Source organism: Magnusiomyces paraingens (genome assembly GCF_902498895.1).
Source record: "Magnusiomyces paraingens strain CBS 517.90 genome assembly, contig: contig4, whole genome shotgun sequence".
Classification (NCBI taxonomy): Eukaryota; Fungi; Ascomycota; class Dipodascomycetes; order Dipodascales; family Dipodascaceae; genus Magnusiomyces; species Magnusiomyces paraingens.
Window position 1 is genome coordinate 1,267,698 of NW_022474070.1, and position 24,402 is coordinate 1,292,099.

Here is a 24,402-nt window from a genome sequence, read left to right on the forward strand (position 1 = left end):
ATATAATATATATATATTTTTTTGGTAAACATTTATATAAAAAAAAAAAATAATTGGGGCTAAAAATAAAACTAAACTCCTGAATCTGAACCTTCAGATGCATTTCGCGAAGGTAAATTCCCTGGTCGCTGACCTGCAGACCCTTGCTGTTGTTGCTGCAAAGAAGAAGAAGAAGAAGACGATACAGAAGACAAGGACCCCGCACTACCAGCACTCCCAGATGAGTGTGGCGGTGGGTTTTTGTTGACACGTGCATTCTTCAAACTTTGCGATGATACCGCTCCATTTCCATGGTGGTTGACTAGGTGGCCGCGCTGGCGTGGCATAGGCAATGGCAGATCCGAGTATTGGTCTACAGAGATACGCCGCTGCATTGGGTCAGTGTGTGGTAATTGTGGCGGTGGTAATTGCTGTTGTTGCATTTGTCCCTGCGGTAATGTTTGCTGAACGGCCGTTGTAGAAACAGACGACAGGGGTATCGGAACAGGTGCACTGGACAAAGAGGTCGAGGAAATGCTTGAAATACTGGAAGACGCCGAGACAGAGCGTGTTTGGGGGCCCTGTGGTAAGAAAGAAGTCGTTGTGGTAGTTGCTTCAACTGCTGCCGCCGCTGCTGCTGCTGCTGTTGGGTCAGAATCGCTACTGCCAGGTTTTGTGCTTGGTGCAGAAACTGACGCCGAGTTTGAATTTGCACCAGACGCAGAAGCTGAAGTAATGGCAGAAGATGACACAGAAGAGCCTGCAGAGATAATGGCACCACCTCCAGAACCAGAACCAGCACTACTGCTTTGTGCTGGAGTTGGGCTCGGACTCGGGCTGGATTCAGTCAAAGAGTTAGATCGTGCAGCAATCTCGGCCATAGCCTCGGCTGCAGATCGCAAATTGATTGATGCTGAGCGAGGTTTCCACGCACAATGTCGCTCCAGAGCCTTGACAAACTTGAGCAAAGTTGGCGGTTTCTCAATAATGCTGGAGAATGGCTGCGACATTGGAGAGGCTTCCTGTACATAAGAGGTCACAGCAACAACTGGTGTATTGGTGTTGGGACTTGCTGTATTTCGCAAGACACGAATAAAGTCTGCACATGTGACCTTTTCAAAGCAATACTCAGTAAAGATAATATCGTATTTGACAGCACCCATGGCACACCGAATAGCTTCTGCAGCAGACGAGGTAGCAACAACAAAGCATCCAAGTTGTCTCAAAAACGTTTGCATAGTATAACGTGACACAGGGTTATCATCACACAGTAGTACATCCAAAGGTCTGTAAGCCGGGACTGTTGTTTTGACTCCGCGGCGAGAAATTTGGCGTCGTTTTTGCACGCGCTGCAACGCTGTTTCTTCGTTATCAGAGCTCGATGGGGATGGATCAAGTGCCTGCGTAAGCCGAATCGACGAGTGCCGCCGCAGCTCAGTCAAATCAGGACTTCCCTCACGGTTGGGAGGTAATAAACTATTGTTTCCCAAAAATAAAGGCGCCTGTGGTGACATAGGCATCTTGTTGCCACTCGACGACTGCTGTTGAGGCAGAGACTGAGAAAGGTAAGCAGAATCTGTAGAAGGCGAAAGGTACGAAGATTTAGGCGACGAAGGAACAAACGCAGTAGATATGCCAGACATACTAGGTCGACTGTGATGGGAGTTTGTAGGGTAGACCTTACGGTGGGGCGAAAAGGATGACATGGTGCTGCTGCTGCTCGATGGACTAGATGATAGTAAAGAGCTCGACACGCTGCTACCGCTTGGCATGGGCGAATGCATCGATAAAGACGTTTGCATCGCCACTGAGGGTGATGAAAACGTTTGTCGGACAGGTGAAGGCATGCGACTGCTACTTCCACTCGACACACCAGCTGTAGAGCTAGTGTTAATAGATGGTGAAAGAGGTCTCTTAGGCGCACTGATTGATAATCCGCGCGCTCGTTTCTTTTCGGCAGCTTCCAAAATCGTGCGATGCTCCAAGCTTTCAGTCTTAATCTTGTCAACCGTATCACGGTTTGCCTTGTCAAGTACTGGCAAATTTTTAAAAGAAAAGTTACCAAAGTCATCTGCAAGAGTCCCTGACGCGCGCCGAATTCGATTCTCACGAATGTGTGGCGGTATTGGCATGGGATAATTAGCCTTAGGCCTGGACTGAGGTTGCTGAGGTTGCTGAGGTTGCTGAGGTTGCTGGGATTGAGACTGAGATTGGAATGATGAGGACGATGATTGAGAATCCTTGGCAGGGAACACAAAGTTGTGGCCCGACCCTAGACTTCCCGTGCGACTAGACCCACCAGAGCTAACTGCTGAGGAACTCATAGTCACATCTCCAGACAAATCATCATCGTGATCGTTTTCGTCACCATCATGAGGGTGAACACCATTATCATCATCGTCGTCATCGGGGCTAAGCATATCTTGAGGAATATCCTGGTTTTCAGCACCACGAGAATCAAAGTAGTCTGTGCTTTCCGGGTTCTCAGTCACTGGAACAAAAGACGCATCTTCATCCCAAAGAGTATTCCAGTTGATGCCCTTGAAGAAGGGGTGTTGCTTGATTTCCTCAGCGCCATTTTTCGCACCAATGCGAGCATTGGGGTCAGGGTTAAGTAACTTAGAAATTAAGTCTTTAGCTTCTGGTGATACTTCAAGACCAATTTCAGCAAGATCTTCCTCTGACGGCCATTGTATATTATGGTTCAAAATGTTTTCAAACACAAGCTCGGGTGTTTCTGCGTGGAAAGGTGGGTATCCGTAGATAAACTCAAAGAGAATGCATCCAAGAGACCACCAATCTGACATTTCGTCTTGACCAACCCCGCGAATAGTTTCTGGAGCCAGATAGTCGGGAGTACCCACAAACTTGAACGTGGTATTGGTGGGGTCAAACAAGGGCATGGGCTTGGCTGAGGGAACGCCAGAGTTATTGGCAGACAAATCGGTGCCAGAATCTCTACGAACAATTTCGGTTGCAGGACCCGTGGGCATACCATCATCCTCTGGTGGGAATCTATTGTCTCCAAACATTGTAGAGCCAATAAAAAGAGCCTCACCCGTGGTGCTGCTATTGGATTCTGACCTTGTCAAAGGAGGTTTCTTAAACTTGTATGAAGATGAACCTGTAGGTGTTGAATAATTAAAATACCCAGGAACCAAGCTGATTGAAGAATCTTGCATAAAATTGTCCATCAACGAGGTAGCACTTGAGGAACTACTCGGTCGCGTAGATGTAGAAGATGCCTCTGGAGTAGTATTAGACTTTGCTAGTGGCTTGGATTCAACTCGAGAGGGTAATGTCAAACTGGAAGTAGACCCAGTATTGGGGAGCGATCCAAGACCAAGTCCCAGTCCAGATGGTGTATTTGAGTTTGCAAGTGCAGAGGCGAGAGAAGAAACATGAGTTTGCAAAGGTGGTGGTGGCATCATGTCGTTAGAAGCTGATCCAGCATAAATTTCAGAGGTTGTTGGTGTTGTTCCTGTTACTGCAGTATTTACTGCAGCCGATAAAGAACTTGACGATGACGGGGTTGTAGACATGTTTTGGCGTGTATGTCTACCTACAAGGCCCATCCGGCTTAAGCCAAAATCTGTGAGCTTCAGGTGTCCATTCTTGTCAATGAGCAAGTTATCGGGCTTCAAGTCTCTGTGTACCACACCCTTTTCATGAAGATCCTGGACACCGACAACAACCTCGGCACAATATTTCTTGGCCCACTCTTCTGGTAGTCCGCCAAGAGCCTTGACAAGTGCGGCGCAGTCGCCGCCGTTGAGATATTCCATAACGAGGTAAAGATAGTTTTTGTTTTGGAAAGTAAAGTAAAGCTTTGCAACAAAGGGACTCTCGGACTGCGACATCATAATAGCCCGTTCAGCACGTACGTTTTTGACTTGATTTTTGGCCACCATATCTGCCTTTTTAAGCACCTTGATTGCAAAATATTCGCCAGTTAGTTTTTTGCGTGCTAAAAACACACTGCCAAAGGCTCCACGACTAATGGGGTTGATAATTTCATAATCACGAATGCTAGGCTGTGAAGGTTTGGACTGAGGCGCAGAAGCAGTCATCAGTGGCGAAATGGGTTGACGCTGGAAATCCGAAGCAGAAAGAGTCAAAGATTGGCGGCGTTGCATATCAATAGGCCCAGGTACTGGACCATGGTCGCTGGGGAAAAGAAGAGGCGAAGAAAGTGGAGTGGATGGTGAGTGGATGCTTTCTGAGGAAGGAGTCATTGGGATACGATTACGCTGCAAGCTCGTAAGGGACGATGAGTAAGATGAGGGTGAGTTGTGAATTGTAGAGATATTTGAAAGCGATTTACGAGACTTGATGCGAGTGAAATTGCTTTGAGCCGATGGAGAGGCCGAGATGGGAATAGAGTGGTGTTGTGTGTGTGTGGATAGCAAACTGTTGAGAGGATTGGACAGATCTAGGTCTTCTAAAGGAGAATCTAAAATAGGGCTATCAAGAGTGGGTCGGCGTTCAATGCGTAAACGCGGATCAACTGAATCATTGGATCCTGTGGACAGCCGATGATGGGCAGGGTGATGAGGGTGGTGAGGGTGATGGAAAACAAGATGGCTGCTACTGCTACTTCCACTGTTACTGCTATTGCTTGAAGGATATGGTGAAGCAAGAATGGCCTTTGGTGTGACGGACGCATTATTGGATGAACCTGGAATGATGATGGATCCAGAAGAAGTCACTATAGTTTGCAATGGGACTGGAGGTGTTAATCCGAGTAAGTCACTTGTACTGCTGCCAAGTCCGCTATTGCTACGGACAGTAGAGATTCGCCGACTAATGGGAACATTGATTATAGACCCACTTGCCGAGCTAGGGTTACGAGATCTTCCACGAGAACTCGACGAGCTCTCCAAGCTATTTTGGCGATTAGAATTTATGCTTACAGATCTTCCGGAAGACCGTGAAGATGTGGTTGATAACGGAATGGCATCAGTGTTGAGATAAGAATCGGAAAATAGGCTTCCCTCTTCTAAATCCGTCTCATCATCATAATAAGGCCGCGACTCGGTTGCAGTTTCTCCAGATGGCAAAGCGGATGCAGAAGCTGCAGCAGTCGAGTTGTTTGTTGTTCCAGAATTGGACTCCACAATAGACATGTAATCAGAATCATCTGCAGCATCATGGTCCTCTTCAATCAAATCCATATCGCATTCACAATCCATTTGTCGCTGGTGCGCCTTTTCTATTGTATCATTAATTACCTCAAGAACTGTAGCCTCAAGCTCCTTACGGATTGTGTCTGTGTATTTGATTGTATTACCCAGACGCAAAACGGCCTCAGCCTTTTCAAGAGCGTACTTAGCCGTATCTTTACAAAGTAGTTGCAACCCAGGGTCTTCTATTGTAGGAGATTTCCAGCGTAAAACGCGGAAAATATTGGATTCACTGTGAGGTGAATGGATTCGCATGGTTTGGCTGGAATGATTATTGGGGGATGAAGATGAAGAATAGGAAGAGGAGGGGCCAGAAGATGGATTGAAAATAACAGAGCGGTTAACTGAAGAAGAAGGATCGCCTGAATCGTTGAAATAGCGAATCTCGGGCTTGTTAATGTCGACAGCCATGTCGCACAATCCAAGGAGAAGCTCGAGTAATTTGAGTGGCTGGCGCTGCTGCTTGGTTAGTTGTTTGGCTAGCATGCGAGATTTAGATGGTGCACCTGGATGAATTCGAGGAGACATTGGTGGAGATGAAGTAAAGGTTGTGTTTGAGGCCAGGAGAGATGAAGAAGAAGAGGATTGTGGAGGGGATGCAGAGGATGGAGAAGAACCTGATGCCAAATTGGAGGAGCCTGCAGAGCTGGGCTGGAAAACCTCAGCAAAGATTGGCAGTTGATAGCCTTGGTATTCAATCTTCTTGTGAGACGCCGACAACGAGGAGCTATTGGAAGCGGTAGATGCTAAAGAAGAAGAAGAAGAGAATGCACTGGCGGGTGATGCATGGTGGAGCTGTTGCTGGGGTTGTTGAGCTTCAGATGAAGAAGCAGCTGTTGCTGTAGAGGATGATCCAGGAGCAGAGGATGTTGAAGACGAAGCTGGTGGAGATGAAGATGATGCTGAAGATGATGCTGAAGATTGAACCGAGTTTAATGAAGATGGTGTGGCCATACCTGATGCAGCACCAGCAGCCATCATAAAGTGTTGGTCCATGAGCGAAAGAAGCTGGGAAATTGTGTTTCGCTGGTCAACAAGATTCTCATGAGCTGTGTCGATATCACTTTGAGCCTTGTGTTCAAGAAGACACAGTTCTGAATGACGCTCAAACCACCATGTTGGGAAGTAGTGCTCACAAATGTGGCACAAAGCTGTAGGTGGGTCAGGGGCCTTTTCACAGCCAGAAAAAACGGCTTCGGAGAGAGATTGGAGGTAATCGACTAGAAGTTCGACGCCAAAACCAAGGGCCTGGATTAATTTCCAAGGAAGCTCAATGCTGAGTGGCTTTGGTGGAACATATGGTCGTAGAATCCACATTGTCTTTGAAATTTTGTTAGTTAAAAAAAAAAAAAAAAAAAAAAAGAAGAAGAAATATACTTACGTGACTCGGATCACCGCTGATTTTATGGTAAATCAAGACACCTTGACCCTCAATTTCAATAACGTCGTCAATTTCCTCATCTTCGTCCTCCTCTTCCTCCTCGTCCTCCTCGTCTTCATCTTGTATTGCTGTCTCACCAGGGGTATTAATACTTTTAAGACTTTTTGGATGAATTTCTACTGTATCATTGTGCATTGATTCTTCGTTTTCTTCAAGTAGATTTTCGGTGGGCTCATCAACATCCATTTTACCTTCTATGGAAGTTGCAGTTGAAGGAGATGATGAATACGATGACGAGGAAGATGACGTAGGAGCATTTTTGTCTTTTGAAGACGATTTCTGCACACTCTTTTGTGCGGGAGTTGTAGCCGTAGACTGCACAAAGTCATCATCGTCTTGTTGGACTGGCTTGATAGTGGGCGAAAGCACAGCCGCGGCCATGGCTGCAACGGCATCCACCTGTTTCTGGCGGTATCCGAGGCTGATGGGAGACGCAAGAGAACAGTTACTACTTGAACGTGCATCTACTTCTCCTCCTTCTAACGCTGTTACTGATGTACCTCCATCTCCACCTAGTATACCCCCTTGCTGCTGTGGAGCTGAAACAGTGCTAGTGCTAGCGTCCGGCAGAGATGATAACGGTAGTTTGTTGGCAGTACTTGTAGATGTAGCAGGGGAATTGATTTCAGGAACATCAAAGCAAATAGGCGCAGGTCGTTTGGAAGTCAAGAATGTAACTCTGTAACTAGATTCATCGTCCTTCATGGCCTGGGCAGCACGGACAAATACCTCACGGTCATGTTCATCGCCTATGATAACTGAAGAGATGTTCGTATTTATTAGGTCGGATGCCGGATAACTATAAAAAAAATGGTTAGTGTTCATTTGAGTTTCATAAGCAAAATATTGGCGCAAAAAAAAAAAAAAAAAAAAAAAAGAAATCATACCCAGTAATATCTTCCCAGTTTGCGCTGAGATAACGAACTGTACCATCAAGACTCAGTTCCAAAACAATGTTTTGGTTTTCATGAGAAGCATCTTGTAAATCTTCATTATCCTTTTCGCTATCGTTATCTGGTAACTCCGAATCCTCTTGATGCAAAATGGGCGAGTTTTTCGGTGGTTGCATTTCCTGTTCATCGTCTGCCTCCTGATCGTCTTCTTCCTCTTCTTCTTCTTCTTCTTTTTCTTTGTTAGTTTCTAGAGTGTTGCTATTTGTCTTTTCACCCTCCTGTGTTGAAGAAACTTTTGATGCAGGTTCCGAAGAAGAAGAAGAGTCAGCAGGCTGTGAAGGTGAAGCTGAGGATATAGTTTGTGCAAAAGCAAGAGGAGAGAATGATCCGCGGTACGAAGTGTCGATAGAAGCAACTTTTGGTCTTTCAGAAGCATGTTGCCCGAGAGTCATTTGCATATTATGAGGAGAGTAAAGAGAAAGCGAGATGATAGAGTCCGACAGTTGTGAGTCGACTTGTCGCTTGTTAAAAGTTGCAAGTGTAGGGTTGTTGCTGCTGTTGCTGCTATTTGTAGAGATAGAAGAGGAAGGAGTATGTGGGGAGGATTTGAAGGATAAGGTTGAGGCCACAGAAGAGTTTCCTGGAATGGTCACCGTGGTGGTGGTAATGGAAGTCCCGCCGGCACCCCTGGTACTTGGAGAAGACGACAAAGATAATGGTGATGACGAAGCAGCAACTGCAGCCACGGCTACAGCTCCAGCAGCTGCTACAGCTGGATGTGTTGAAATGTTTGGTGGAGATGTATTCTGTATTAAACCCGAAGATGACGGCGAAGACGAGGAAGTAGCAGCTTGTTTAGAAGCCGAAGTAGACAAAATGGAAAGAGGAGAGGAGGTCGACATGGTTGTAGAAACAGACCCGATGGCTGTTCGTTTGAAGGATAGTGGTGGTGGAGGGTTTGTTTTGGAAAAGGATGAAGAACGGTCAGCTCTGCGGTGGATGAATGAAGATGAAGATGAGGTAGAAGACGAAGGCGAGGGTGAAGAATATGAGGATGAAAGGCTTTGAGGTGATGATGCAGTTATGGGCAGATTAGAAGTGTTATTCAAAGTGTGGCTGCTGTTATTGTTATTGTTATTGCTATTGCTGTTATTACTAGTAGTATTATTACTGGTAGTGGTGCTGTTGCTATTACTGCTGTTATTCATTTGCCGTGAAAAAAGCGATGTTCCTGGTGAAGAAGAAACTGACGATAGAGAAGATGGTGAAACAGGTGAGGCACTGGGCCATCCTGTGTGAAACGTGACAGTAGTTGTGGGAGCGCCAGCTCCTGGGACTGGAATAGGGCAGTCGGATGAAGATAATGGAGTAGTCGATAAGGGACTGCTTCCGCTGCTTCCGATATTGGTGTTAGTTCCACCACTTCCTGGTAATGAGCCTGATGCTATTGTTGTGGAGGAAGAGGAATAGGAAGAAGAATAGGAAGAAGAAGAAGAAGAAAAAGAAGAAGTTGTTGGTATACCTATTTTTTTTTGTTTCGACAAGATACCTACTCCAGTTACTCGGTTAAGATGGTTGAGAGATGCAGAAAGAGCCGCTGAGGAAGGAGAAGGTGAGGCATCTGTTGAAAAAGATGAAGAAGTAGATGATGGCTGCATTGTGTTCTGAGAAGAGGAAGAAGGACTGGAGGTCCCAGAAATAGAAGCGGTTGCAGTTATTGGAGTTGTTGCGGTGAGGGGTGCAGCAGTATTTGAATGTGTAGCCAACGGTGATGTTGGCTGGTGGTAGTAAAGTTGATGCTGAAGTTGAGGTTGTTGATGTTGTTGATGTTGTTGATGTTGTTGATGTTGTTGCTGTTGCTGCTGTTGGTATTGCCTAAATAGGGGTGTATTAGTGGAACCAGGAGAAGATATACTAGCAGTTGTAAAAGCTCCCGTGATGAAGGATCCACTAGAACCAGAACTTGATCGAGAGCTTGAAGTAGAACTTATGCTTGGATTAGTTATTGTAATATGAGAAGAAGATGTAGTAGAGTTATTATTATTATTAAATCTACTAGATTGGCGGGATTCTTGTTCCTGATCTTCTTCTTCTTCTTCTTCTTCTTCTTCTTCTTCTTCTTCTTCTTCTTCTTCTTCTTCTTCTTCTTCTTCTTTTTCGAGAAAGTCTTCAGAATCTGAGTAGGAAATGGGAGGTGTTGATAGTGGTGAAGTGGAAGAAGGTGAGCACGAAAGACCAAAGTAAAGTGGTTGTTTTCTAGCAGCCACTACCACGGGGACCGAGTGTGGGAATGGAGATGGGATATTACCCGAATTAGACAAAATGATGCTGGACGACAATGGAGACGATGAAGAAGGAGAAAAGAAGTTTGAGGTAGTATTAGTGATGGGATTGGTATTTATATTATTGAAGTTGTTAGTGGTATTATTATTATTATTATTAATAATAACGGATGATGTGGTAGTAATATTAGTAGTAGTAGTAGTAGTATTAACAGAAGATGGTGATAGTTTTGAAGTAGAAGTAGAAGTAGAAGTAGAAGTAGAAGAAGAAGAAGCGATAGGGGGCAAGCTTGAGGACGACGACGAGGACGACGAAGAAAGTGGCAACGATGACGACGAGGAGTTCATCGCGAAACTCAATGCAGAGCTTGATGAAGGCTACTGCTGCTGCTGTTGCTACGACTTCTGCTGCTACTGCTGCTGCTGCTGCTGCTGCTGCTGCTGCTGCCTTGAGCGGTGATTAGGAAAGAATGATGATGCGCGCAACTTTAAAGCAAAAAAGCGCCAACAAACAAAAGATATTGAAAGAGACGTCTTAAGGTGAGAATAAGAATTTAAAAGGATTTAAGATTTGAAAAAGGTTGTAAGGTTGTAAGGTTGTAAGGTTTCTTTTTTTTGGGGGGGGGTTGAAGATGAACTTTGATGATGATTAGTATGAAATCTGAAAGGACCTTTTGTTTTTCCAATGAATATAATAATATATTGAGAGAAACTCTCTTTTCTTTCTCCTTTTTTCAATCAATCAATCCTTTTTGTTTAGTTATTTTTTTTTTCCCTTGATTTAAAAAAAAGATTCAATAAGAAAAAAAAAAAAAAAAAAAAATTCACAAAAAGTCTTCTTTTTTTTTTATTTTTTTGTTGATTGAAGTTTTATTGCTGCTGCCACTGCTGCTGATGCTGCTGCTGCTACACTGCTGCTTCCTTTTTTTTTTTTTTTTTCTTTTAGACTTTTAAATAAAATAAAATAAAATAAAATAAAATATATAAAAAAAAAAAAAGCGTGATGATAATGGTTGGTGGTGATTAAAAAAGAAATCCTAGAAAATGCAGCGATTTTTTGGTGATTTGCCGATGTGCCCGAGCCAAAAAAAAAAAAAAAAAAAAAAAAAAAGTTCTATATAATATATATTAGTATATAAATGTACCACTAAATTTGGTGGTGGTTTTGAAAAAAAAAAAAAAAAAAAAAAAATTAATTGGAAAAGTACAAAAAAATCAAAGTTTATAAATAAACCTTGTATCTAAAGTCACAAGTCATAAATAATAAGTTTTATATTATTATTATTATTTTTTTTTTTTTTTTGTTTGTTTGTTTGTTTGTTTGGTCAACAGACCAACTTCCCCCCTCCAAATGACGCAAACTCTCAAGAAACCCCTCCAATATGTAGATCAAAAAAAAAAAAATAAAAAAAATAAAAAAATCAAGTCTCCACAATTATCTCTTCGTATATCTGTATCTACCTACAAAAAAAAAAAAATAAAAATAAAAAAAAAAAATAAAAGGAAAAAGGTTTCAAGGATTTTTTTTTTTTTTTCAATAAATAATGTATATATATTAATTAATAAATATTTATGCTTATAATGATGAATTTCCATATCGTCATATTGTATTATTGTATTAATAACAAAGAATTAAAATTTTGTCTTCTCTTATTTTCCTTCAAAATCCAAATATGCTTTTTGTAATTATGACTGCTCTCTGTTTTTGATAACAAATCAAAATGACCAAAATAATAATAATAATAATAATAATAATAATAATAATAATAATAATAATAAACACCATACTTCCTTGATTTTAGTTTTCAACAGTATTGTAAGCAGGTTGACGCTCATAAGCATTCGGGCTCGGGTTACGCCGCAGTTTACCCTTGGCCAACAACCGTTCCAGTTTAGCTTTACGTCTTGCTTCCCGTTCTTCGTTGGTCATTTTACGTCTCGCAACAACATCTGCTTCTGTTTCGCTTGCACTCGCTTCTTCTTCTTCTTCTTCATCTGGTTCACTTTCAGAACTTTCTGTATCTTTTGGTAATTTTTCAGTCAGTTTCCTAGGAACACGCTTATGATGATGATCATGATGATGATCATGCTCATGGTTGTGATTGCATTGCTGCTCGTCATGGTCGTGCTCATTGTCTCCAGGCTTTTTGGAAGAAAAATCAGGAATTCCATTCAAGGGGCCTCCTGCTCCTTCAGTATCTGAATCTGAATCATCATCACTGCTACTACTATCAGATTCAGATGAAGATTCACCAAATTGTCTTTGTTTATGGAAAATGCAGCAAACTACATTTCAAATAAAAGGTTAATACACATTGCTTTATAAAAAAATAAATATAAAAAAATAAAAATAAAAATAAAAATAAAAATAAAATAAAAAAATATCTAACAATTGATATTATTAAAAAGAAAAACATAATCATCACTTACTCTTCGACTTTTTCTTATTCATATGCTCATTATCAACAACCTCCTCGGTCCATCGAACACCACGAGAACTTCGGCTGCGTGGAGCACTTTCGGTCGAGTTCTCTGGAGCTTGAAGATGCAGAGTTCCATTTTGTTCTTCGGGTTCTGGTGTTGCCACAACTGTGGACGACGTTGATGGTGTTGCACTGTTAAGAACTGATCTTGGAGGCATTTTTTGTTATAAAAATAAAATAAATAAAAAAATAAAAATAAATAATTATTTATAAAGAAAATAATTGTAAAGATAGAAAAAAAAAAATAAATAAATAAATAAATTGTGTAAAAGAATAAAATGGAAGTTAGCGAGAGTTTTTTTTATTTTATTTTATTTATTTTTATTTATTTTATTTTATTTTATTTACTGGTCAGCCTTTTATTACGCGGGTAAGAAAATACACTACGATTTGACTAATCAACTACAAAAAAAAGTCTCACCATATATAAAGTCTACAACACATTTTAATATTCTACAAATCTCTTCTTGATATTGAAACCTTTTAAACCTTTTAAACCTTTTAACATAGGCTTATCTTTCAGAAAATAAAAAGGTATCTTATCAACTGTACAAATTTTTTCTTTTTTTTTTCTTTCTTTCTCTTTTTTTCTCTCGTTTAATAATATATTAATATTCTCTTTCTTAGTGTGTGTGTGTATGTGTGTATTTTTATCAATCCATTTCCAAATTAAAAAAAAAATTTAATCAATTTTCCACCTTTGTATTATTCGTTAACATCATCTTCTTTTCTTCTTTTGTTTTTTCTTCTTCATTGCATGTTATTATTCTAAAATTTAAAGAAGCTTCTCAAGAGTCTCATGACCAGCCTTGGTGTAGAGCCATTGGTTGTAGTTGTTGGCAGAAGTCCAAATGTAGTAGTAAATGGACACAGGGAAAACAACAAAGAAAATCTGGTTCTTAACACGACGGAAGGTGTTGAAGATGGCATTGTGGAAAGCGTGGTGGAAAAGCTTCTGGGAGCCAGCAGAAACAGCGTATCTAGCAATACCCTTTTGTGGGGGGGAGCCTATAAAAAAAAAAAAAAAAAAAAAAAAACATATCATGGTTAGAACTCATTTCATTGCCTTCTTTATTTTCTTCTTCTTCTTCTTCTTCTTCTTCAAATTTACATACCGATGCTACCCCACCAACCCATGTAACTCTTAGGATGAGGAGGACCCATTGTGATTTAAATTAATGTGATGGAAAGGTGGTGGTTGTGGTGATAAACTTTTCTATAAATTACAAAAATAAAAATATTAGCCAATAAGAGTGACCTAGTTAGTGAACAATTTTCTCTCTAAACAAAAAAAAAAAAAAAAATTGATTGTCTTTTCAAACATATTCGACATTGACTGCTGAAAAAAAAAAAAAAAAAAAAAAAAGAAAAAGACTGAACTACTTACAAAAAAAAAAGTAGATATGAAGGGCACAAAAAAAAAGTCAGCTAAAGAGCTTAGATGATTTTCTTTTTTTGTATAGAAGTGAGTTGTGGTGATGTTGAAAAAAAAAAAAAAAAAAAAAAAAAAGAAGAAATAAAAAAGGAGAGAGAGAGAGAGAAAAAAAAAAAAAAAAAAAAAACAGATTGAAAAGCCATTCTGTGTGTGTGTGTGTGTATGTGTGTGGCCTTTGGTACTACACACTGTTAGAAATCTCTCTTCCATACTTTGGTTGTCCTGTATAAGCAAATGACACTCAGACACTCGAATTTTTAAATCACACAGCGGTTATTGGACAGTTAAAAAACTACACCATAAAAAAAAAAAAAATAAAAGTTTGTTACAAAAACAACTGACTTTTGTAATACATTTAATTAAACAATTATAATTTAATAATTATTAAACAAACAATAACAATAACTAAACCTCCATTCCAACAATCTAAAAAATATCACCAACATAGACTTTTAGTAGTAAATTTAAAAACAAAAAAAAAAAAAACCTTGATTTTCCAAACAAAAAAAATTAAAATTAAATACATCTTTTTTTTTTTTATATATATTTTTTTTTTCCTTCTTTATAAAACTTTTTCTTTTTTTTTTCCCCCCCTCTCTCCATCCTATTAAACCCTGTATCTCTGCTTAATCGAATTCTGAGCATCCTCAGGAAGCTTAGCCACAAAAGAGTTCCAATCAGGAACCATCTGCTTGTACCCTTGCAAAATTAACAAAATGTTCTCCGCAAGCTCCTGCGATGGCTCCATATACAATGCCAGTAGTTCAATTAGCTTCAGCAAATGTTGTTCATTAGAAATCCCGCCAGGGTTGGCCTGAACAATCTTGCACATACCCAAGTACGCAGAATCTTTCTCTTCATTCTCCCCCATTTCAGCAATGTGGTAACACCACTTGTAAATAATAAGTCCCACATGAGGTCCCAACATCTCGGGAACAGCTTGACCCATCCGTCCAATGGCTGTCGCAGCATTCTCCCAAACAGTAGAAATAGCAGTATTGGAATCCAACACTTCCCAGAGACGTGTAAAAAGTGCTTCCACATATGGCTTAAGCGCATCACCATCCTTGAGCTTCAATGCAATCTCGCCAGCCGACCAAATAGCATTGTTGCACACTCCAGGTGTATACTCCATAGACATTTGCTTCAAAAGCCCCTCCATCATTGCATTCATTTGAGGCAACAGCACGTCAATCGCATGGATTGCCAAGTCACCAACAACAGCCAGTGCAGATTGACGAACCTCAAACACCTCGTCATCAAAACACGCTATCAGCAACTCAACCAAGTTCGGTTGTACCCGCTGCGTCAGTTCAGCCATATTCTCCTTCACTCCAAGAACAATACCATCCACAAGATCTAGCGCAGTAATCTGAAATTCCTTGTCAGGAATCTCAATAGTATCATCGTACTGATAGTTTTGCTCCATAATGATGCTGTCGCTAATCAGTCTGATGCATCGCTTATACATATCAGGAAGCTGCGCAGTCATGTACATACCCAAGTATGCAGTGACTGTCGACAAGCACTCCATAAGCTGCCACAAATCAGGATCGTCGTCCCGTGTTGCCATCCATCGTTCATGTAGTCCAGGAACAATGATTTCGGCATTGGATTGGCTCGATGCGCTCTCGCCAATCTTGTCAAACAATGTTTGAATCGAATCGTACAAATTAAGACGGTTCTTGGTTCGGAATCGACGCAGAGCTTCCGCATATTGGCGCAAAATTGGTTCAAGATAAGGAACCAGCTCATCGCCAGCCTCTTCAGTAAGAATTGAACAGGCACTGCATGCAGCTTCCTGAACCTTCTTGTTCTTGTCCAAGCAGCAGTCAAGAAGCCCGCGCAGCACAGGCTGCAAAAATGTCTTATGGTCACCAATCGAGTGAATGGCAATCCAAGATCCGTATCGTGACAGGGTCCAGCACGAGATTTGACGCACCGCAGGTTCAGGGTTCTTAAGCTGCTGAACAAGGAATGGAATTAGTTCCGAAAGATTGGGTGAAAGCAGCTCAATGCAGCCCTGAGAAATGGCGCCAAAGGCAAGAATGGCAGCTTCAAGAACAAACCATTCGTTTGAAAGAAGAGAAGTTTGAAGATGCGGCAGAGCAAGCTCCAAAACTGCATTGGGGAACTTGGTAGACAAAACGTCAAGCGTAGCTGCGGAGCCCTTGCGCAAATTCCATTCGGAAAGAGCTTCATTGGCCGCATCATCCTCGTCTTCATCATCTTCATCATCATCATCATCGTAATTGTCATCCTCATTCAGTTGATGAGCAGGAGTATGGCTCTTGTCCGAGGAATTAACAGGCTTGTGTTCCTTGGCCTTTGCAAATTGAGGCTTAATATCCTCTGGGCGATCTTCAATGTCCTGATCATCCTCGGCAAGACTCTTAAGTAGTATTCTGTCGTTCTCCGAATAGACCATAGTTTTAAGAACTGTGGGCACAATTGTGGGCAGGAACCGCTCAATGGTGTGGTCATCAAATGAGTTGTTGGCCTCAGCCATTTGCAGAATAAACTCACCAGCTTCGCACGAAACACGCTCATCGGGTTCAAGCATACAATGGATCACGTAGTTGACTACACCCTCAAGATGTGGAACAAGTTTCTCCGGAGCAGTGTACATAATGTTGACAAGTGCAGTGCAAATGTTGATTTTAGTCTCTGCGTAGTTGTCAGAGGTGAGAGTGAAAAGAGTATTGAGAAAGGCATCCAGATATGGAAGCAGCGACTGAGACTTGTTAATGACAAACTGGGTGATACATTGGATGCTCAGAGCACGGACTCGTTGTGACTGGTAAGTCGCAAATTCAAGGAATTTGGGAATCATGTAATCCAAAGGTCTTTGTCCAGCATACTCCTTGTCGAGACTAGCTGCCGAGTCTTCACAAATTTTGGCAAGTGCAGACAGGGAACTTTCCTGGACAATAGTCTCGTTGGAAGATTCCACAAGAGACATGAGTTCCGGGAGAATTTCAGGCCATCCGTCAATATGAAGCTGGGTGACAAGTGAAGTGATGACATTGCCAGTGACGTTGCGCACAAGTTGTTCTGGGTCTGACAAGCCATTTACAATTTGAGACTTGATGTAAGCAACAGTCTGGCCATCGAGTAAAGTCAGGTTCTGTAAAATGTTATTCTTGAGCTTGACACCAGCCACAGTGCGCACCTGAGTGGGGAACCCGGCATCACGCTGTATTAGCATGTAGACCAAGTATCTATTGAGTTCAGGAAGCGTTTCAACTTGTTTGAGTGCCTAGAATGAGAAAAAGAAAGAAAGAAAGAAAGAAATAGATAAATGAAAAAGTGAAAAGTTAGTCAAAGATTACTTTGAGAAAGTTAGAACAAAGAATTTGAATACTAACCTTGATGGCTTCTTGTTGGTCGGCATTGTTTGATGATAGGGACTTTCCAAAGATGAGACCCAACTCTTGAAGAGATTGGAGTTCTGGGGTCCAAGATGACATTGTAGTACAAAAAAAAAAAAAAAAAAAAAAAAAAAAAAAAAAAACAGTCTAGACTTTAACGAAAGTTAAGATATAAAAATTGGCGATTAAGTCAAACTAGTTCCAACTAATCCAAAGAAATTACTTGTAGAGGCTGCTCAAAAGTTGTGGTGGAAGATGAGACCTCTGTTCCTTTGATCTGGATAGAACAAGCTAAGGATTGTTAAAAGACTTGATGAATATATCTCTGTCTCAAGGGTGTAACTCAAGGCAACAGCAATGGGAGATATTTGATAGTCCAAGTAAAGGCACTAGAGATTGGATGTTGTTTTTTTCCAGTCCAATAGTTTACCGATATGAATAAATATATATACTATAGTATATGTATAAATATATGAGCCTATATTGAATCGTGGTGTATGTGCTTCACACTCTCTCTCTCTCTCAACAGAATGTGTGTATAACCGGATGTTTGTATGTAAATCTGTTTAGCTGTGTGTGTGAGTGTGTGTATATATATATATATGTGTGTGTGCTGGTGCTGGTGCTGGTGCTGGTGCTGGTATAATAGTGGTAGTAGCAGTTTGGTGTATATATAAATTTTGGCTGGCTGACCCACCAAGTAAATTTTTTTTTTTTTTTTTGTTGTTGTTGTTTTGTTGTTTAGGAGAGAGAAAATTTTTGCTGCCTGTATATATGAATGTATGTATGTATGTGAGTGAGTGCGTGTGTGTGTAGACTGCTTTTGTGTCCACGCACCCACCACATAAACATCACAGCACGAAAATTTTTATGAGAGTGGGCAGCAGCCACATGTAATGCACGTGTAAATTATCTAATTATTATGTAATATAATGTTACATAACTTTGTAATTAAAACTAATTGAGTAACTTAACTATCTTATCATTGGTATGTTAAAGCTTATCAATGGTAACTATTTATTTGGTTTCACTAGTAACTTAATTGCTTTTCTCCTTCTTGTGTTTTTTGTAAGTACTAACACCATACAAAAAAAAATTCCCTCCCCCCACAAATACTTCAATTTCTATCGAACTCATGCGCCCTGAAGGGTTCCTGAATCTAACCAAGCCGGGCAAGGCTGAGATTTTTTTTTTTTTTTTTCTTTCCTAAGAAGTTTCATCCCAAATCAAGATTTCACTGGTCGCTTATATGGAATACCTTTCAGTTACCAACGTTTTTGTTCTTCTTTGTTTGTTTTAAAAATAAATGTAGTTATGAAAAAACAAACAAACAAACAAACAAACAAAAAAAATTCTAATTCCAATTCCAGTTTGATGTTTTATCGTTCTTTCATTGTTTACATTGTTTTGATTTAAATAATTATAATCATTATATTATTATATTATATATAAATAATATAGATATCCTTAACCTCTTTGTATATAAAAATACATGCATTCTTAATTAATATTATACCATCATTGATCTTTTTTTTTTTTTTTTTGAAAAAAAATTATGTATACTTTGCAAGCAACAAATCTAGCCTTGCGCTAATTCTATCAAGTCGAGCAGACGTCTCCTGAAAAATAGGTTCAATATCAGGGTGCAGCAAACCATTTGCTTGTTGTTTACCATGGCTGCCGTCATTTGTCTTGTAATCTCTACCCCCAATGTTTGCTCTTGCAGAGTCATTTCCTTCAGCTCCATTAGAGCTGAGCGCACTGCGTCCAAGCATTTTATTGTTGTTATTGTCATTATTCGCATTCTCTTCATTCTCTTCATTCTCTTCATTCTCTTCATTCTCTTTATTCTCTTTATTCTCTCCATAAATATTTGCAGCAAGTGGAACCTTTGCCGGACTGTAAACTGAAGTCATGGTCGTCGAAGAAAATGCGGGGGTTGAAGATGATGTCATTGTTCCCTTAGGACCCATCGAAAGACCCACTAAAGAACCGCCCATAATCCTCAGGGGTTCCACTGATGCAAGCTTGCCAGGCTCGATTGGTGGCGTCGCCGGAGGTGTAGACATGTTTTGGAACCCACGCGGAGGAGGTGGTACAAGTGATGAATCAATATGTTGTTGGTCATGTTGTCCGGGTGGTGGTGGTGGTGGTGGGGCTATGGAAGCTACCGAAGAATTAGCCATTTGCAACAGCACAGGCTTCATGCAACCACTGCCTGCAGTGGAATGTGTCGGAGTTGACATCCCGTCCATACTAGGAGTAGGGGTCGCCAACGGATGCCCCTGACCCCTTTGCTGTTGCTGATGTGAATGTTGCTCTTGTTGTTGCTGTATCTTTTCATAAGGAGCTGTTACTGAACCCTTATTTTCCTCACTGTTAGTGTCCTCAACAAATGATGGAGAAGAAGGTGCAGTCGACATTGTCGACATGGTGGTTGCCGCAGACCCAGAACGACCAGTTTCTAGCTCAGTTTCCGTATCACGATCATCACCTGATGATAGCGACATGGCAGACCCAGACTTGAGTGAAGCCAAGTTGGATACGGGTGATGACATCTTTAGTGTACCTCCTGGGTTACCCATGGAGATAGAATGGGGGCCCATATGAGTACCAGAATTATTGCTGTGACTGCCAATATTAAGGGGGGCAGTATTTATGGTGTCATTAAAAGATGAAGTAGAAGACGCGCCAGGGGGGGTCTGAGAATCTAAAACCCCCGAATTACGGAAAGGATTGAAACTCGACCGTCGTTGTTGCACGCGTCGCATTTCATTTTGAGACGGAATAGTCATTTCAGGGGGGTGTTTAGTTGCATCACTCTCCTCAATAACGGCTTGGATTTCAGCCGGCTTAGGAGAGGAAGATGAAGATGACTGTGGAACTGCTGTAGAAGTGCTCGAAGCGAGTGACGGTGAAGAAGAATGAGGAGACGAGTTTGGCGAAGATAAAGATTGAGAGACGCGTGGAGGTGGTGGTGCCAATGAAATGCGACCTGATGCGGATGGGGGAGGAGGAACAGATACAACTGCTCCAGTCGGACCTTTGACAGTAGAAGTCTCTGTCAATGAAGAAGCTGCAACTGCTGGAGCAGAAATAGATGATGACGATTCTTTTGCCGGAGCCGCCTGTTGTTGTTGTTGTTGTTGTTGTTGTTGTTGTTGTTGTTGTTGTTGTTGTTGTTGTTGTTGTTGTTGTTGTTGTTGTTGTTGTTGTTGTATAGGCGTTGTAGAAGACATGTTAGTTGTAGAAGACACACCACCAGCAGAAAGAGAAGCAGAAGAATTTTTGTTGGAAAGTGAATTTTTTCTACTTCGTTTGAAAAGCCCAGAAATATTGGAATGCACAGAACTTGCAATTCCTTCAAGACCTCCCGAGTTGGGCGTTTTCTTGAGGTGTTCGGTAGACGACTTGGTCTTGAGCAATGATCGGCGCCGACCCGCCTTGCCTGGATATCCCGCGCCTGCTGCTGCATCAATTTGACTTTCTGCACTGTGTACTGTTTGCTCAGAAGATGTAGTGGCTGCTGTATTCTCTGTTGTTAATGTTGCCGCTGCTGCAGTCGCTACTGCTGCTGCAGTCGCTGCTGCTGCTGCTGCTGCAGTTGCTGCTGTAGAGTCCACAAATACGCTTTGTCTATTAGCCTCAGTTGCTTGAGCTTCCTCAGCAGCCACATGAGAAGTTTGAGCTGCTGTAGAGTGACGGCGGTTTCTACCACGCGACAGTCTTGAAAAGAGCCCACCAGTACTATTAGATCGCTCATTAGACTTTTCATTAGTCTTATCATGGTTAGCCTCGCTAGACTTGCGAGAAACTCCAGCTAAGGTCTTGAAAATCGAAGTTTGAGTGTTATTATCGTCGTCTTCGTCATCATTATCACCATTCTTTTCATTCTTTTCTTCTTGTTCTTGTTCTTGGTGAGTTTCATGGTCAATAGATGTGCGTTTATGAATAATGACGCTACCGCGGTTATATTCTTGGTTTTTGGATTGAACCAAGATATTCCGTCGTGTTTCTTCATCTTCTTCGTCACTGTTAGTGCTAAATTGTTGTTGAGAAAGTTGTTCTTGATCTTGTTCTTGCTGTTGCTGTTGCTTCTGTTGGATTTGTGCTGCTTCGCGGAGATTGGGGTTGGACCGCGGCTTGCGAATCTCTAGAGGATCAACATTAAATGCATTTGGGGGCTGAGTAGGTTTAGTATTATTATTAGTATTAGTATTATTATTGTCACCCTCACTAAACTCCAGACTGCTATTAGAATCTGCACTGGCACTGTGATGGTACAAAACCTTTGACTTGATGTGGTGGTCAGCCGAGGTGTTTAAAGCACGACGGTCCAACTCAAAGTCATCATCATCATCATCATCATCATCATCATCGTCATCGTCGTCATTGTCATCATCAGAATGGTCATCACTGTGGTCATCGGCATTATGAACCAAACTGTTTCTATTAATATCGCTTCGAACGTTAATGTCATTAGAGTTTTGTGTGCTTGTGAGCAATAACGATGAAACGCCTGTGCTATTATTAGGTTGGTGTACTTCATCATCATCGTCATCGGAAGAGTCGTCCATATCTTCAATATCAGCCTCGTCCGCGTCTGAGTACTCATACTCTGAAGCTGAAACGTAAGTCAACGTGGGTGTAAAAGTCACTGATTTTTTACCTTCTTTGGAAAGAGGCTGTAACGCTAGCGGCGACCCTGAAGCAAGTTTTTTGTTTTTGTGGTGGTGGAAAAAAGAAAGTGGGGAAGAAGATGGTGATGGTTGAGAGTTTGCCGATGAGATGGACGCGATAGAGGCAGTCTCTGGATTGCTTCCTGATATAGGCATAGTTGGTGGCGGGTAGTTTGTGTATTCACAGTTGCGGTGCTTGTTGAGACGTGCAAGACGTTCTGATGGAGTTTCAATATTTTCAGCTGGAAGAAACCCAACCGAAGAATCCTTTACAAGTCGAACAAGCCACCAGTACGAGTTAGAATCATTGATGAGAATCATAACATCGCCTTTAATGGCATGAGCTTGACCACGCTCAGTGGGGACAAACGTTCGAAGAGCATAGACGTATTGGAAGTCAATTTCTTCTTCGTGGATGGATGGTGAGGATGAGAGGTAAGGGTCAGAGTCCAAAAGTTCGCGGTCATCTGAAGAAGCTGAAGAGTCGTCTAAAGATGAGCAAGTTGAGGTTGTTGATGTAGTTGTATTCATTTGTATGCCGGAAGATGTGTCACAGGAAGCTGATGACGACGCTTGAGCAGCTGCCGGGTTATTATTATTATTATTATTGTTTTGATTCTGAAGTAGGAGTGTTGACATGATGAGTTTTGAAATCGTTGTAATCGTATCAGAAATTCGTTAGAAAAAAAAAAAAAGATTAAATATATAAAGAATAAAAGAGAAAGAAAAAATAAATAAATTTGAATTTGAATTTGAAAAGATTTCAAGAGATTTTTTTTTTTTTTAATATAAACAAAAAAAAAAAACAAACAAACAAAATTAAAACATCAATCTGAAACACTTCTTCATAAAGGTCATTGTTGGTAGTTATAAAGACTGATGTGGAGATTTCAAAAAAAAAAAAAATAAAATAAAATAAAATAAGCGGGTTTTGTTGTTGTTGTTGTTGTTGTTGAAAGAAGCAACTGTTTTAAGGGGGTAAGTGGTGGTATTATTTTTATATATATATATATATATATATATAGTATTATAAACAACTTACGTAAGTTATATGCCCTGTTTCTCCCTATGCAGCCCCATTAAAATGATAAGTCCTTGTTACGCATCTGTGACAATATTATGTAAGCCATGTAAACAAAACGTCGAGAAGGCAACCCCCTTAAATAGTCACGTGCGTGTTGCTTTAACGTTACGTCGTTAACTAATTATAACTATATATATATATATATATATATATATATACTCCTAGTTACCCGGAAATACTTTTTTTTTTGTCTACTTAAAATAACATAGTTTTTTTTATGGTAACTATTTCGCATATGTATATTTATAATGTCACACTTTAGTAAAAAAAAAATTTTTTTTTTTTTTTTTTTGGGAAATCTTCATTATCATATAGCTTTCCATCAAACTTTTTTTTTTTTTTTTTTTTTTTTTTTTTAAAGACCTAAATATCACCCCAGATTCAGCACCATATTTTTCATTTAATCGGAAAAACAAAAAAAAAAAAAAATGGTTGTCACAATCAAAAATGATAAAAAGCGAAAACTTGATTCGGAACAGCCAGCTGACTCCATAGTAAGTTTGGTTAACCATCTACATGATACATCGCTAACATCTTCTACTTTTATTCAGGAAAACAATACAAAACCTGAAAACGTTTCTGAAAATGAAAATGAAGAGGACGAGGACGATGACGATGATGAAATTGTCAATGTCGACTTTGACTATTTCAACTTTAAAGAAATTGACTTTCATTCTACTAAAAACCTTTTGAGACAGCTACTAGGACCTGATAGTATCCAGTTTGACCTTTCTTCACTTTCTGATCTCATCATTTCACAAACCTCACTAGGGTCCACCATCAAAACCGATGGCGAAGACTCTGATCCTCTTGCAATTTTAACTGCAATCGACCTTAAAGGTGAACCAACAAAATGTGCCACTGCTAAGCATGCTCTTATTGATTACTTTATTGCCAAAACTCAAGACTACCCAAAGTTCAACCGCAAAATTAGACAGATTGTGTCTCAAGCTTCTCAAGATAAAGTCGGACTTGTCTTCAGTGAACGACTTATCAACATGCCCACAGAGGTTGTCCCACCAATGTACAAAATGCTTCAACAAGAACTTGAAGCTGATTCAGAAAAAACTTTTGACTACCTGCTTATTCTTTCAAAAACCTTCCAAGAAGAAGAGTCTCAGCTTGACAAGGAGGAACGTATCTCAACTAAAAAATCAAAACGAAGCCCAGATACCAAAAAGGAATCCTATTTCTTTCACCCAGAGGACGAAGTTACACAGGATCACGCTCTTTACTTCCACTCTTTTAAATACTCAAAAGAACCACAAGCTTCCGACTCAAAACGTGCCTTTTACGATTATGGTATTTTCCCACAAGGCCACCTCATCTTGGTGAAAACCGATAAGCTTTCTGAACTTGTTCAAGATTTAGAAACTAGAATACCCCCATTTTAAGCCCCGCCCTCCCCATATCTTTCATATATATAGAAGTATCAATAATCTAAAATTTTATTGTTTTTAATAAAAAAAAAACACATACACAACTTGATATTAAATCAGTTCCTAGATAACATTTTATTACATACACCTTTTTAAAATTCCATTCCTTTTTCCTTCTTCTTTAATGATACTT

At 40.5% G+C, this 24,402-nt stretch overlaps 6 protein-coding genes across 6 annotated transcripts; 1 reads left to right on the plus strand and 5 right to left on the minus strand.

The window, feature by feature from the left end:
- Nucleotides 1-71: 71 nt before the first annotated feature.
- On the minus strand, nt 72-10,126 carry SAPINGB_P005182 (uncharacterized protein; the record flags this gene model as incomplete). The annotated part of the gene is made up of 3 exons (XM_031999897.1): nt 72-6,482; nt 6,544-7,402; nt 7,491-10,126. The coding sequence occupies 3 exons, from the start codon at nt 10,124-10,126 to the stop codon at nt 72-74; spliced, it is 9,906 nt and encodes a 3,301-aa protein (XP_031855788.1).
- A 1,450-nt stretch (nt 10,127-11,576) lies between these two features.
- Nucleotides 11,577-12,419, minus strand: SAPINGB_P005183 (uncharacterized protein; the record flags this gene model as incomplete). The annotated part of the gene is made up of 2 exons (XM_031999898.1): nt 11,577-12,064; nt 12,209-12,419. 2 exons carry the CDS (start codon nt 12,417-12,419, stop codon nt 11,577-11,579), a joined length of 699 nt encoding a protein of 232 aa, XP_031855789.1.
- A 617-nt stretch (nt 12,420-13,036) lies between these two features.
- SAPINGB_P005184 (uncharacterized protein) lies at nt 13,037-13,425 on the minus strand (the record flags this gene model as incomplete). Its single annotated transcript, XM_031999899.1, has 2 exons — nt 13,037-13,269; nt 13,377-13,425. 2 exons carry the CDS (start codon nt 13,423-13,425, stop codon nt 13,037-13,039), a joined length of 282 nt encoding a protein of 93 aa, XP_031855790.1.
- Nucleotides 13,426-14,303: 878 nt separating this feature from the next.
- SAPINGB_P005185 (uncharacterized protein) lies at nt 14,304-17,166 on the minus strand (the record flags this gene model as incomplete). The annotated part of the gene is made up of 2 exons (XM_031999900.1): nt 14,304-16,955; nt 17,065-17,166. 2 exons carry the CDS (start codon nt 17,164-17,166, stop codon nt 14,304-14,306), a joined length of 2,754 nt encoding a protein of 917 aa, XP_031855791.1.
- A 1,454-nt stretch (nt 17,167-18,620) lies between these two features.
- SAPINGB_P005186 (uncharacterized protein) lies at nt 18,621-22,277 on the minus strand (the record flags this gene model as incomplete). The annotated part of the gene is made up of 1 exon (XM_031999901.1): nt 18,621-22,277. The coding sequence occupies one exon, from the start codon at nt 22,275-22,277 to the stop codon at nt 18,621-18,623; it is 3,657 nt and encodes a 1,218-aa protein (XP_031855792.1).
- A 981-nt stretch (nt 22,278-23,258) lies between these two features.
- Nucleotides 23,259-24,224, plus strand: SAPINGB_P005187 (uncharacterized protein; the record flags this gene model as incomplete). The annotated part of the gene is made up of 2 exons (XM_031999902.1): nt 23,259-23,324; nt 23,382-24,224. The coding sequence occupies 2 exons, from the start codon at nt 23,259-23,261 to the stop codon at nt 24,222-24,224; spliced, it is 909 nt and encodes a 302-aa protein (XP_031855793.1).
- Nucleotides 24,225-24,402: the final 178 nt, after the last annotated feature.